At 39.3% G+C, this 14,586-nt stretch overlaps 1 protein-coding gene across 3 annotated transcripts; it reads right to left on the bottom strand.

Moving 5' to 3' along the window:
* Positions 1–1,561: 1,561 nt before the first annotated feature.
* Positions 1,562–12,139, bottom strand: LOC135548925 (cytotoxic and regulatory T-cell molecule-like). 3 transcript variants are annotated; one of them, XM_064979021.1, is made up of 10 exons: positions 12,056–12,139; positions 9,143–9,280; positions 8,648–8,803; positions 8,346–8,465; positions 6,000–6,155; positions 5,193–5,381; positions 3,013–3,087; positions 2,724–2,876; positions 2,307–2,408; positions 1,562–2,192 (listed from the first exon to the last, which is right to left on the bottom strand). In XM_064979021.1, exons 1-10 carry the CDS (start codon positions 12,099–12,101, stop codon positions 2,029–2,031), a joined length of 1,299 nt encoding a protein of 432 aa, XP_064835093.1. In that variant the 5' UTR covers positions 12,102–12,139; the 3' UTR covers positions 1,562–2,028. The 3 variants fall into 3 exon arrangements, with proteins under 3 accessions (XP_064835093.1, XP_064835094.1, XP_064835095.1); XM_064979022.1 differs by having other exon boundaries at positions 2,307–2,393; XM_064979023.1 differs by having other exon boundaries at positions 8,648–8,749.
* Positions 12,140–14,586: the final 2,447 nt, after the last annotated feature.

Genomic DNA, 14,586 nt, shown 5'->3' with positions numbered 1-14,586 from the left:
TTATTAAACAAAGATATAGGCCTACTCAATAACACAAAAATAACTATTCTAGTGGTGACTAATCTGTAGCCTATAGTAGGACTAGCCTAGATAGCTAATTTAGTAAAATGGGATTGTCTATTTCTTCCCCTTTTAACAATACAAGTAACAAGGGAAATTGACAACTCTGACTTTGTTCATATGTTTCTTTCTTGTAAGCATTTCCCATCCTGAGACCTTGTGGGAATCTGTAGCTCGTTGTTGTGTTATCCAGCTAGCATTAATAGTACTTGTTAACACTAAGTTAGCAAGTGTTTAGCTACATTGAAAAGGAACTACGTTATTCAGTGTATTGACACTCGTAGCTAGCTAGCTCACGTTAACATGCTGGGTGCGTCCTACGTAATACCCTTGGGTAACAGATACCCTGAGAACAAGATTCAGGGAAGATAAGACCATCGAGCCCAGCTAACGTTAGCTAGCGAGTAGCAACCATAGCATGTTTGCCACCAAACTTGGTAGCTAAACAGATTGCATAGAAAGTATAGTCTGTAGACAGTAACTAGCTAGCTCGCTAGCCTAGATGGTAGCATTTGCTAGCTAGCCAGCTACAGTTAGCTGTCTAGCCAACACTAGGCTAGCTAGCCCAATATTGGACTAAATCTTACTTTCTCTCATTTGCAGATGTTTTTGACCTACAACACCTTTTTTCTTTCGTGGCAATCATTTGTGGTAGAAAAATTATGACAATCTTATTAATTGTTTAGCCCTGGCTATATGATTGTGTCTATTGGTTGCTATAATGCAATACATATTTGCTATATGACATGTTTTATAATTAATTTTATAATTCCATATATAATTACTGTAACTAATGACCCCTTAAAATGAAGTGTTACTAAACTTTCCATAGCAAAATATGCTTGTAACTTGCCTCATCTGACTGGTGTTCGCTTGCTACTAGTGCTGTGGCTCTTGTTTTAGAACTTAAGATTCAGCTGAAAATATGTCAACATTGTCAAAAATGCTACAAATAGGTAGCACATAATTGGTTCTCAATGGACAGAATGAGCACGTGAGAGTTATAAATTATAAATGTAATCAAAACTGTTGCCCCTACAAACTTATTCAGCTCGAAAGATAGCAATTCTAATGGTCACTTTATGGACGCTGTAGTCTTGTTTTTATCCTTAATATTGAGCTAGGTCGGGGCAAGAAATTGTATTTTCTTCCTAATGCTAACGACCCTGTTAAAAATCTGGTATTTGGTTCCGGTAACGGCTGGATAGCTCATGACAAGAGAAAGGGGAGTGTTGTGTACCTCTGGACAAGTTGATTTGCACATTTTCATCGACATTGGTGTCAAATTGACTTAGTTATGATAGTAGGGAGATTTGAATTTAACATTGAGCTTCAACCAATGCATATACTATTGTGGGATCGATACAATAAATACAACAATCTTTGATTTTGCATGAAATGGATCAGTTGCAAACAGTTGAAATAGCTTGTGTTGTCATTCTGTGACTATTGTTCCAACAAGTTGACTATTTGTTACACATACCACCACAGTGTAGCGCACCATTTTTCCAGTCAATTTATTTGTGAAGTACAAAACGGTTTCCCTCGGTAGCTTACAACAGTATTTCTCTTGAACTCATTTTTAGGGGTCCCCCAGGAGGGTGCATGTTTTGTTCTAGCCGAGCATTCAACTGGCAGGAGACAGTTCATGGTATTTGTTATTCAAAGCAATGTGGCCCAATAGAGAAATCACCAAAACAAAGACAGTTTGTGATAAGATAGTGTGTAAATACAATACATTTATACAATATTTCCAGAGAAAAATCCATATCCTTATGTTGTATATTCTTCATTGTTTTTCAGTATAAAAATAAAGTTTGATAAAACAATGAAATCATACATAATAATCCACCATATCAAAGTACATGTTTTAAAACAACATTCCTTCCCAAAATATGGTGAACATCTTTGTGCTTATGATGACTTAGAATTCAATGTGAATTCTCTATATGATAACACTGTAAAATGTTACAGTTCCCTCTCCTTGATCTGAGGGCTTTGGGTTGCTCCATTTTTCTGTGGGTTGACTTGAATTTCAGGATCCTCTTCTGTTTTGATGTTTGTTGTTGTCATCGTCTCTGTTGCCATGGGTTCCTCAACGACATACTTTGTGAATCTGATGTTAAACAGTCCTAGAAAAACAGGCATTTTTACAATGTGGAACATATACAATGTCCTACCATTTGAGCACATATTAGACATAGGCATGTCCAAGAAATCACACATTGTATGATGCAAATTATTACCGTTGCCCCTTCTTCCTCGAGATTGTTTCTCTTCATTGCTTGATTTTGATCTGTTGCTTTCCACAGATTGATCCGAGTCGTCATTTTCTGTAATGATCAAAACTATGATAAATTCAGAATAATTACTTAGTTTAAGATTAAGAATAATTCAAAGTTTAAGATTTAGTGGCAGGCATACATATAAACCATAAATCAGGGGCGCACAACTCAAGTCCTTGAGGGCAGCAGGTCTATGTGTTTGGTTAATATCAACTGATCCAAGTGCCAGGGAGAAAGGACAACCAACAGGAGCAAAATTCCAATTGAGGACTAGAGTTATGCACACCTGCCATAAACCAAAGATGATAGGTAAAGATGACCAAGCATGATAAGTCATGAGGAGATCCTAAACAGTGAGGTGTCCTGGTCTCCAGTTACCTTTCTTCCAGAGTATGTGAGCCCTCCTCAGCTTGATCACGAAGAGCGAAACAACCACGAGCAGACCAAGGATGAGGCCTGTCACAAGGAAGATGAGCAACAGCGCACTTCCTCCAGTTCCTTTCTGCGTCTCCGTATCATTGAAGAAGCTTCCTGTGAATGAGACCATCAGTGCAACTTTAGCCTCTTCTACTGTAGCCTTACATCCATGTCTGGCTTATACAGCACCTGAACATGACTCACTTAACCGGATCTGTATGCACTTAGAAAAATAGTAAGACTGTCTTACCTTTAGCATTGCTGGAGTTGTGTCCTGTGCCATTATGAGGTGTGTTCTCTGTTGTCTGGGACACTGACAACCAATCTACAGGGAATTGCAGGGGAATTAATGGCAGCTGATCTAGACAGTACAGTCACTTTATTTGGGAGGATATGGAGTGTATTTGTGGATAAAATGTGTGATTCAATTGAATTGAATTGGAACTAATAAAATACTATTGGATGCTGGTATGATGCCCATCTGTAGTGATAGAGTCACCACTAGGTGGAGAAGCAGCCTACTGAGTAACTATTAAGCCTAGCTGGCGAGGATACTTAAATTAATTCCCATACAATGCTAGCTATGATTTGTCCTGTTCTTAGCAGCAGTGTTGCTGCTGCCGCTGCTGTCATTAGCAAGTGTGTACCCTGTAGCTTTGAACACTGGCTGACCTGAATGAGGAAATATATTTATTGTACATTTTACATGCCGCCCCATTACAGTGTATTTCATTTTCACTCACTGATTGTACCACAGATGAAAATGTTCTAATTCAAGTCAATATGTATAACAACAACCTTAAATTAACTACAAATAAAAGCACAAGCCGAAGTTCTGCCTGAAACTTTTACTGAGATTCACTATTGAGGACCTACAGTGCATTCGGAAAGTATTCAGACCCCTTGACCTTTTCCACATTTTGTTACATTAAAGTTTTGTTCTAAAATTGATTTAAATATTTTCCCCTCATCTATCTGAACACAATACCCCATAATGACAAAGTGAAAACAGGTTTTTATACATTATTGCAAATGTATAAAACCTGTCAAAACAGAATAATCTTATTTACATAAGTAAAAGGTAATATACATAAGACCCTTTGTTATGAGACTTGAAATTGAGCTCAGGTGCATCCTTGTTCCATTGATCATCCTTGAGATGTTTCTTCAACTTGATTGGAGTCTACCTGTGGTAAATTCAATTGATTGGACATTATTTGGAAAGGCACACACCTGCCTATATAAGCTCCCACAGTTGAAGGTCCTACAGTTGACAGTGCACGTCAGAGCAAAAACCAAGCCATGAGGTCGAAGGAATTGTCCGTAGAGCTCTGAGACAGGATTTTGTCGAGGCACAGATCTGGGGAGGTGAACCAAACAATTTTTGCAGAATTGAATGTCCCCAAGAACACAGTGGCCTCCATCATTCTTAAATGGAAGAAGTTTGGAACCACCAAGAACCCGATGGTCACTCTGACAGAGCTCTAGAGTTCCTCTGTGGAGATGGGAGAACCTTCATCAGGCCAAAGGACAGATTTCCTCCGTCTAATGTCAATTGCTCTTGTTTCTTGGCTCAAGCAAGTCTCTTCTTCATATTGGTGTCCTTTAGTAGTGGTTTCTTTGCAGCAATTTGACCATGAAAGCCTGATTCATGAAGTCTCCTCTGAACAGTTGATGTTCAGATGTGTCTGTTACTTGAACTTTGAAGCAATTATTTGGGCTGCAATCTGAGGCTGGTAACTCTAATGAACTTATCCTCTGCAGCAGAGGTAACTGGGTTTTCCTTGCCAATGCTGCCCCTCATGAAGCTGGTTGATAGAATGCTAAGAGTGTGCAAAGCTGTCATCAAGGCAAAGGGTGGCTACTTTGAAGAATCTAAGATATAAAATATATTTTGATTTGTTAAACCCTTTTTTTGTTACTACATGATTCCATATGTGTTATTTCATAGTTTTGATGTCTTCACTATTATTCTACAATTTAGAAAATAGTAAAAATAAATAAAAACCCTGGAATTTTGACTGGTACTGCATGTAAATATAATATCAGTTAATTTTGTATAAATTAGCAACAATTTCTTATAACCTGTTTTTGCTTTGTCATTATGGGGTATTGTGTGTACATTGATAAGGGAAAAAAGCGATTTAATCAATTTTAGAATAAGGATATAACATAACAAAATATGGAAGAAGTCTGAATACTTTCCAAATGGACTGTATATTGTTAATATTGCTATTGACTCCCGTTTCAGGAAACAGACTGCTGTGGCTTTGCACCTAACCAGTGTTCACAAAACATGTGTAGATTCAACCTCAAGGCACCATAGCTGTTCTGTTCTTCCGTATATGCATTGTCTGTCTTGTCATGTCAAAACAATCAGTAAGTCATATAGTTTGTTTTTAATAATGAATATTAATATTTTTTACTTACTGTGAGTGCTGAGTTGTAAGTCAGGGGTTGATGCTGGTGATCCTTCTGTATTGGGCCAATTTAAGGCTGTAGCTGTTGGTGTTTCTGTTGACACCTGTGTACTATGCCAACGGGAGACTGTTGTTACCTCTGTTCGACCTGTACTGAGCCAATGAGAGGCTCTCGTAGTGGAGTGTGATTCCTCAGTGGCTGTAAGATAAAAGGGAATTTCAGTTGTTGTACAATTCAAACCATGTTCACAAATGACAATTGTATCTTGCTAAGACTTTTGGTCGCTATTATATATATATATATATATATATATATATATATATATATATATATATATATATATATATATATATATATATAGTGCAGTTCAAATAACTTGAAGTGAATAATACGATCTATCTGAATATTTTTGTAGAAATGTGACTTTGGGATGCCAGTGTATTCCTTCCTACAGAGAGAGTAAATCACATGATGTTTGTGTTGTCAAGATACCCTAGTGTGGCGTTCTCATGGCATATTTTAAAGTGAGGAAAGTACCAACAGTGTGACTGTGCACTGAAACCACAAAAGTAAACACTTTCCTTTCAATGTTCCTCAAATAGACCATTGCAAGCAGAACTACATTTAAAAATAAGGTAGACTTGCTTTTTATTCTTTGTTGGATATTTCCACCTTACTCTCAAAGAGGTAATCTGAGCTTTATGTATTGTCATTGATTGTACCCTTATAAATTCACCCTCCCATCGTGTGGATGCCGTCTCGACAACTAATCAAATAAAAGGTCAAAAGTGGGAACAAAAAAAATGTAGTACTTACGATTCGGTCCAATTTTCACAAAATTCATCAGCGATGAATTGTGTAAGGCTGGATGGCGAACAATGCATTTCAATGTGACTCTCCTCTTGTAGGACTGAACATGCAAGATATCCAGGGAGGAATATGTGTTTTTGTCCAACAGATACTGAGGCTGAGCTAAATAACAGCAGAGAGGTTCAATTAACCTTTGACTGAGAGTGTAAAAATTGAATATGTAAAAGAACATCAACAACCATCATCCTTATAATAGCTGACCTGCACTTTACAGGGAAAATACAGACATTTCACGTCTCTTTATTTTGGAAGAGATAAAGGGGAATGTGTGTGGGATTTGGTTTCACAGGGGAAGTCTAAACCATTTTAAGGCATTTCATTTTTTACATTTTCTATATCTCATCACACAATTCTCAGTCTCCTACTCCAAGTCTTTTCCTATTCTATTTTTCACTTGTTTTATATTTATAATTCACACAAGCCACAACAATGGCTGTTATAATTTGTCAAATACAGTAGTGAATGACAGGGCAGGGAAGCGAACCCAGGTTAGTGGCATGAGAGGCAAACACCCTACACTTTGTGCCAATATGGTTAATCCACTTGGTGGGAAAATTGTAATGTGGCTCATATAGCAAGGATTGCTACTCTGCCCCCTCTGAACGGAAAGGCACATCTTTGTGTTTCAACCTACCGCTAACCCTTCATACGTCCGGCCGTGTGTTACGATAGCCTCACAGCCGTCATTGCACTTCTGACACCAATGTAGGGAAACGTGACTCATATAGCTAGGATCGCCACAATATTAATATGGGACTACACAATTCAGTTTGACTCTTCACTTTTCCTAATTGTTATGGAATAGGTTAGGTAGTTTAGTTCTTAGGAGCACAATTAGACACTACACTACCCCTTCCACACTTCATCCCCAGGTGGCAGTAGCAACTTGGTCAGGGGGTGTGCTCTGATAGGAAGTCTTAAGTGTTGGTTGTGCACAGGTGTGCACAGTAATCGATTCTAAACAATCTGATAGCTGCATAGATTTTTTATGAACTAGCGATAGTTCGAGTTTAAAGTGGAGGGAGTGCAGGGTTTAGCAGGTCTCTCAAGTAAGCTAAAAAGAGGTTTCGGATTGGAAAAGTTTAATATTTTCAGAAGAAGTCGGTAATTGGTTAAGGGAGGAGGATTTGGAGGGAAAGAGAGGAGGTTGAAAAAACTGAGGGAGGCAGAGGTGTCACGTTTTACTAGGAGTGGTGGGTGGAATCAGGCGCAGAGAGCAGGGTTCAGTAGATTGTCAATTTATTCTCCGGCGCACAAAAAACGGTCACGCCAACACACAGGGCGCATACAACTGACCAGCCCAAAACACAGGACCAAAATAGTCTGGAGAATAAACACACGAAAACCACCATACAACAGAGTAACAAAAAACAATGGGGCGGGACAACCTCCTATATATAAGGACGCTAATTACACTAAAATACACACAGGTGAAACTAATAAGACAAAACCAACAGACAAACGAAAATGGGATCGCTAGTGGCTAGTAGGACGGTGACGACGACCGCCGAGCACCGCCCGAACAGGCAGGGGAGCCAACTTCGGCGGAAGTCGTGACAAGAGGATAGGTTTCTATTTGTTGAAGCTAGCAATAACAAGGGAGAGGGTATGTTGAGGAAGATTTGTGTCAAGATCAAACAGTGAGCCAGATGCCAGTTTTGAGTTCTGGAGGAAAAAATGGAAGGGGTAGAAGGTGTTGTAAGACATGGTGATGATAAAGACAAGGGATAGGCCAATGAGTGATCTATGTTTCAGTAAGGTTGGCTTCTTAGCGTTCATAACCATGGTTATCAACTGTACCGCAGAGATGGAACGTAAGTCACAGATAATAGATGTTGTGGTGGCAGATGCAGAGAAGTACTTGGGGCTGCGTGATTTGACTTCAGACTGCGTGGCAGGTTGACCAGCTGTTACTCATAATCGGTCGACCTCTAGTCGGTAATGCAACATATTGGATGCCAGCTATCGTTAAACTCCACCAAAGAAGAAGGTGTGGCAGCTGGCAGAGCCATGAGGCTGCTGGAGTTTAGTGCCCATGTGAACCTTTGGTTTGAGTCTTTATGTTTTCGGCATGCCATGTTTTGTTTTGTTTTTTGTGTATACAATTATTTGTTGGTCATGCACCGTTTTTGTTTACATAAATCACTTGGCCTGGCCGAGCAAGGAGTCAAGACAGAGCTGGCCCTGAACTTTAAGTTTGCCGTCTCCTGGAGCACATGCATTCAACACCGTTTCACATTAATTTTGGCGTCATAAAATCTATGAAATAAATCTAGAATGAAGGACACTTACCATACATTTCTAACCCACTCTCCAACAGCCATGAGATTTTGGGAGGATGGCTATTTCCCACTGCAGAACATTTTATGGCAGTCTTTCCATTGTGTTCTGTTATCTCCAATTTTGGCTTACCTTGACAATGACAAAAAGAGTGATGTTATGATTTTTGGTTTCAACTTAATTTGTTGGAAGTGGGAACAAGCCAAGCACTCTACCTCCTGTGTGCCAATATGAATACTCTACTAAATTAAGGGGAAGGCTGTGTGCTTTCTTAATCCCTATAAAACAGTGCTATTATGATATGTTACACTTACCCAAAACTGTCACATTAACCCACTTCACTACAGGCACTTTGTGAATGTAATGTAAACATGTGTAGAGGCCTCCATCTTTGAAGGTGACATCAGACACACTGACTGAAAAAACGGAGTCAGACAAGTTTATTATCTTGTAGCGCTTGTCCTTCAGGGCTGTTAGTGAAGATGGGGGAGAGAGGAGGCATGTCACAATATAACTCAACTACTTAAGATCCGAACAAAGATGTTACAATATGAGTAGGAACAAACATATTTACTTGTATCATGTACAACTATTATCATTCTAGACAGCATTGCATGGTAAAGTCTACACCCGTTGTGACAAATACAATTTAATTTTAATTTTAATCAACTTTCAACATGAATAAAATAAAATCCTGTATGTCTAATTTACTGGGCATCCAGTCTACTTTAAAATTAAGATACTGCTTTGTTTTAGTATATAAAATACATCTTAATAAATATCTATAGGTGGTATTATAAGATCCTCACCCTTCTGGTTATTAAAAAACATAACATGCCCATCAGGATTCTTCCATTCCACGTGGCTCCCTTCTGCATTTCTAATGTGACACTTCATGGTTAGTGTCTCACCCTCCATCACAGTCAAATGTTGCACTGCAATGGATCCTGCAATGGTAAATACCAAGGATTTAGTATAGGACATACTTTGATTGACATGATGGAAGGTTCCAACATGTGTGAGAGCAAAATTACAAGATTATGTTATAAATACTGTTATTCCATCAAATGATTGTTTTATGCAACAGAATAGGGGGTTCTTAGAACTCTATTGTGTCTGTGTGAACTGAGTTTGGGCCTCTGGGGGCTTAATGCTGACAGAAGATTTTTTTAATTTTTACCTTTATTTTACTAGGCAAGTCAGTTAAGAACAAATTCTTATTTTCAATGACAGCCTAGGAACAGTGGGTTAACTGCCTGTTCAGGGGCAGAACGACAGATTTGTACCTTGTCAGCTCGGGGGTTTGAACTTGCAACCTTTCGGTTACTAGTCCAACGCTCTAACCACTAGGCTACCCTGACGCCCCAAATATGTACAATGCGTTAGGTGATAAACCTAACAAAGCAAACAATTCCATAGCATGAGTTGGTGTTTGTGTGCTGGGAGGTACCAGGGTAGAGATGACTCCAGTATGGATAATTATGAGAGGAACCTTGTTTTGGGAGCCAGGCCCTGGTTTCTCCACAATGAGAACAGTCTTAACAGCAGATGCTGTCTGTGAATTATTATTATCTTTCATAGGAATCCCAACCTTGTGACCCATTCCACACTTCTTTTGTTTGTCATGTAGACTAAGGGGGTGTATCTTTGCTATAAAAAGTTGTTGTATTCTTTGTGTCGGGGCTCTCAATGAATCATCTAACAGTGATTCGTCGACCAGCCATCGTTATTGTAGAGCACTCACATCATTCACTTGTGGGTGTGGTGTGACATGCTTTCCTTATAAATAAGTGAATAAAGATTTAGTTTAAGTATAACTCTGACTTGTGTGATAAGTTTGTCTCTCCTCATTTGATAATACTAAAATTAACCACCACACATGATTTCAAGTTCACCTTACCTTTCAACAGCCTTTTCCTCTTTCTTACACATGCACAGTATGCCATGAACATAATATGATCATGGATGGACTGTATTGAAAAGCAATCATAAAGAGGAGATTTAGGGGTCGAAGACAGATGAATAAGTGGGCAGTGTAAATGGTTAAGACCTGAGTCAGACCCTTAATTTCTCATAGCTCTCACTCACAGCACTGTCCTACTTCTCGGTCTTCCCCTGGTCTCAGACTCTACCACTGGGGGCTACAGGGGAAACTGAAGGAGGTCGAGCTGCCATTGTCAGGCTTGAGGTAATGGGAGGTGTGACAAACAACAACTTGAGGGGGGTGCATTTCCGCTGCACGTACACCTACAGATTATGCAGTCAACCTTCTCTACTGCGACTGACAGGAAATCAAATGTGGACAGTCACCGAAAACATGGGGGGTGTAAAAGAGAAAGCAAGGGGTTTGTGGTTTTCTTCACACTGTCTGTGTGAGCGTCATGTGTTCCTTTTTCCTATGCTACTGGTATGATGACTAGTGATAGGCCTACTTTATTTGGAAACATTAACTGTGGGGGCAAATTTACACTGATGTTGTTGGTGGGCTTGTAATGTTTTAAAGGTTAACTGTTTTCATACATTGTGTGGGCTAGCAGAATATCACCTTATGATAGGGTCATGCTGTATATAGCACTGACTGAACAAAATAAATTCCATGTGGGTGGTCTATGGGGGTCCATGGAATTAGTGTATTTTATAATTAACCATAATGATTTTTAGACTTGTCTGCAATGATTGAATTCAAGGTTAATTATTTAATTAGATATTTGAATCCCAATGAGAGCTGATGACCACCTAATGGTTGAAACGTTGTGATAATAAACACTCTTAGAGCATGTATTGCAGTATGCCGAGTCTTCCTTTTTTGACAATTCTGAATAAACTGAATGACTAGACAATTGCTATCAATTTGAAAACCATCCTATATGATTAAAAAGTCACAATTTGGTGACTTTTTAATCTAATAGGATGGTTTTCAAATTGATAGCATTTGTCTTGTCATTCAAAGACAATAATTTCAATGTCCGCTGCCAAACATATTTAAACAAGACCACAACAAAGCAATAAGTACACATTTTCACTGTGATACAATCCTCAGAGCATTTGATCATGTCTATTATTTTTGTGTTGTCATAACTTTCAGTCTGTTTACAAGATGGTTATTTTAGCCATAAGACCTCAGGGGGTGTGGTATATAGTCAATATACCACGGCAAAGGGCTATTCTTATGAACTTTACCCAGTACCAGGACATTTTAGCCAAAAACCTGGTTGCCTTTGCCAGGAAGAGGAAACTTGGCCGAAAGTGGATCTTCCAGCAAGACAATAACCCCCAAGCACTCATCAAAAAACACAAAGAAATGGTTAATTGGCCACAAAATCAACATTTTACAGTGGCCATCTCAGTCTCCGGACTTGTAACCCATTGAGCATACGATATAGCTCAGTATAGCAAGGGTGTCAATCATTTCGGACCCCACTGTAAATGCATCACAGCATCCGTCAAGAAAAAAGCAGTTCCATTCTAATTGATATCACACACAGATGTAAAGAATTAGTAAGGAAACGTATAAAATGTAAAACATATATACAAATATGAATACAGCAAACATTGATTTGTGATATTTAACAACGAAAACATTGAATGTAATTTCAAAGTTGTGATCAAAACAGATCAGGCATATAACTCTGTCAAGCTGTATTGTATACATGTACCCTGCCTGGGTACTTTGTACTTCATTGTCTCAGAAACAATTGCTTTCAGAGAAGTAGCCTACTCACCCCTTACAAACAAGACTAGGAAGCAAAGCTGCAGCATTAGTGCCATCTTGACTCTGTCAGATTCAGATGTGGACTCTCAGAGCCACTTCCTCTCGTGTCTTTATATGCTACATACACTACACTGGCTACAGTAAGGGGCCTTCCGTGACATCACAGCACAATTCATGGGGTTTCCACGCAACACTGAATACATTTAGTTTCGAGGGCATCCCGGGTCATATATCTATAGGTTGTTGATATCATGGGAAGAAAAATAATACAATGTTGATTGGATCATGAATTGACACATTTTAGGAATGTCTATTTCCTTTTCAATATGACATCTCTCTTGAAAGACATCACCATGCACCAATGTTGTAGCCTGGTGGAACCGTTTATTATTTTATTTTGTATTTACTTTTATTTAACCTTTATTTAATTAGGCAAGCAGTTAAGAACAAATGATTCTGCACTGAGCTAAAGTGTAGAGCTGCCTCTTTCAAGGAGCGGGATTCTAACCCGGAAGCTTATAAGAAATCCCGCTATGCCCTGGACTTCCTGACGGGCCGCCCCCAGGGGGTAAGGGTGGGTAACAACACGGCCGCTACGCTGATCCTCAACACGGGGGCCCCTCAGGATTGCGTGCTCAGTCCTCTCCTGTACTCCCTGTTCACTCACGACTGCATGGCCTGGCTTGACTCACCACCTGGGGTCAGTCCGTCAGGAAGTCCAGGATCCAGTTACAGAGGGAGGTGTTCAATCCTGGGGTCCTAAGCTTGGTGATGAGCTTGGAGGGGACAATGGTGTTGAAAGCTGAGCTGTGGTCAATAAACAACATTCTCATGTAGGTATTCCTTTTATCTTGGTGGGTGAGGGCAGTATGGAGTGCAATTGAGATTGCGTCGTTTATGGATCTGTTGGGGCAGTATGAAAAGTAGGTCTAGGGGTGACTGCGATCATGGACTTGTGTGCTATAACCAGCCTCTCAAAGCACTTCATGATTACAGATGTAAGTGCTACAGGGCATTAGTCATTGTGGCATGAATGCTTAAGAGTTCTTGGGAACAGAATTGATGTTGGTTATCTTAAAACGTGGGGATTACCGACTGGGACAAGGAGAGGTTGAAAATTACAGTGATGTCCAAATTACTTTATGTCCAAATTACTTTATGTCCAAATTACTGCCAGCTGTTCTGCGCATGCTCTGAGAACGCTCCATGGAATACCTTCGGGTCCGCAGCCTTACAAGTGTTGACCTGATTAGCGTCCCACCTCGCCAACAGCCAGTGAAAGTGCAGGGCACCAAATTCAAAACAACAAAAATCTCATGATTAAAAGTCCTCAAGCATACAAGTATTTTATACACTTTTAAAGATAAAATTCTCATTAATCCAGCCACAGTGCGTGATTTCAAAAAATGTTTTACAGTGAAAGCACCACAAACGATTATGTTAGGTCACCACCAACTCACAGAAAAACACAGCCATTTTTCCAGCCAAAGAGAGGAGTCACAAAAAGCACAAATAGAGATAAAATGAATCACTAACCTTTGATGATCTTCATCGGATGACACTCATAGGACTTCATGTTACACAATACATGTATGTTTTGTTCGATAAAATGCATATTTATATCAAAAAATCGAATTTTACATTGGCCCGTTACGTTCAGTAGTTCTAAAACATGCGGTGATTGTGCAGAGAGCCACATCAATTCACAGAAATACTAATCATAAATGTTGATAAATACAAGTGTTATACATGGAATTAGAGATATACTTCTCCTTAATGCAACCGCTGTGTCAGATTTCAAAAAAACTTCACGGAAAAAGTAAACCATGCAATAATGAGAGTACAGCATTCAGAAAACAAAGCAGCCAAAAATATATCCGTCATATTGTATAGTCAACATTAGTCAGAAATAGCATTATAAATATTCACTTACCTTTGATGATCTTCATCAGAATGCACTCCCACGAATCCCAGTTCCACGATAAATGTTTGATTTGTTCAATAATGTCAGTAGAAAAGCAATGGAACGAGAGCTAACTCTCTCGTGACCGTGCCTCAGAGCCTTTGGCACCCTGCCAGACACCTGGCTCAATCAGCTCTCATTCAACCCACTTCACAGTAGAAGCCTCAAACAAAGTTCTAAAGACTGTTGACATCTAGTGGAAGCCTTAGGAAGTGCAATATGTCCCCATTTACACTCTATATTGGAATGGCAAAGAGTTGAAAAACTACAAACCTCAGATTTCCCACTTCCGGGTTGGATTTCTCTCAGGTTTTCGCCTGCCATATGAGTTCTGTTATACTCACAGACATCATTCAAACAGTTTTAGAAACTTCAGAGTGTTTTCTATCCAATACTACTAATAATATGCATATATTAGCATCTGGGACAGAGTAGCAGGCAGTTTACTCTGGGCACCTTATTCATCCAAGCTACTCAATCACCAAGAAGTTTTAAAGACCTTACTTATTCGGAGAGCAAGCTCACCCAATCCTCTGGGTCAGGAGAGTAGTGGGTTATGTAACGCTAGCCAGGGGTAC

The sequence above is a fragment of the Oncorhynchus masou genome, chromosome 11 (genome assembly GCF_036934945.1).
Source record: "Oncorhynchus masou masou isolate Uvic2021 chromosome 11, UVic_Omas_1.1, whole genome shotgun sequence".
NCBI lineage: Eukaryota > Metazoa > Chordata > Actinopteri > Salmoniformes > Salmonidae > Oncorhynchus > Oncorhynchus masou.
This window is presented reverse-complemented; position numbering and strand designations above follow the sequence as displayed.

Excerpts from the sequence above, each read along its gene's own strand:
- LOC135548925 (XM_064979021.1), bottom strand. The coding sequence starts at position 12,101 with ATGGCACTAATGCTGCAGCTTTGCTTCCTAGTCTTGTTTGTAAGGG. Across the intron at positions 2,877-3,012 it reads CAACTCCAGCAATGCTAAAG|GAAGCTTCTTCAATGATACG; the intron begins GTAAGACAGTCT and ends TCTCATTCACAG. Across the intron at positions 2,193-2,306 it reads TCGAGGAAGAAGGGGCAACG|GACTGTTTAACATCAGATTC; the intron begins GTAATAATTTGC and ends CTGTTTTTCTAG.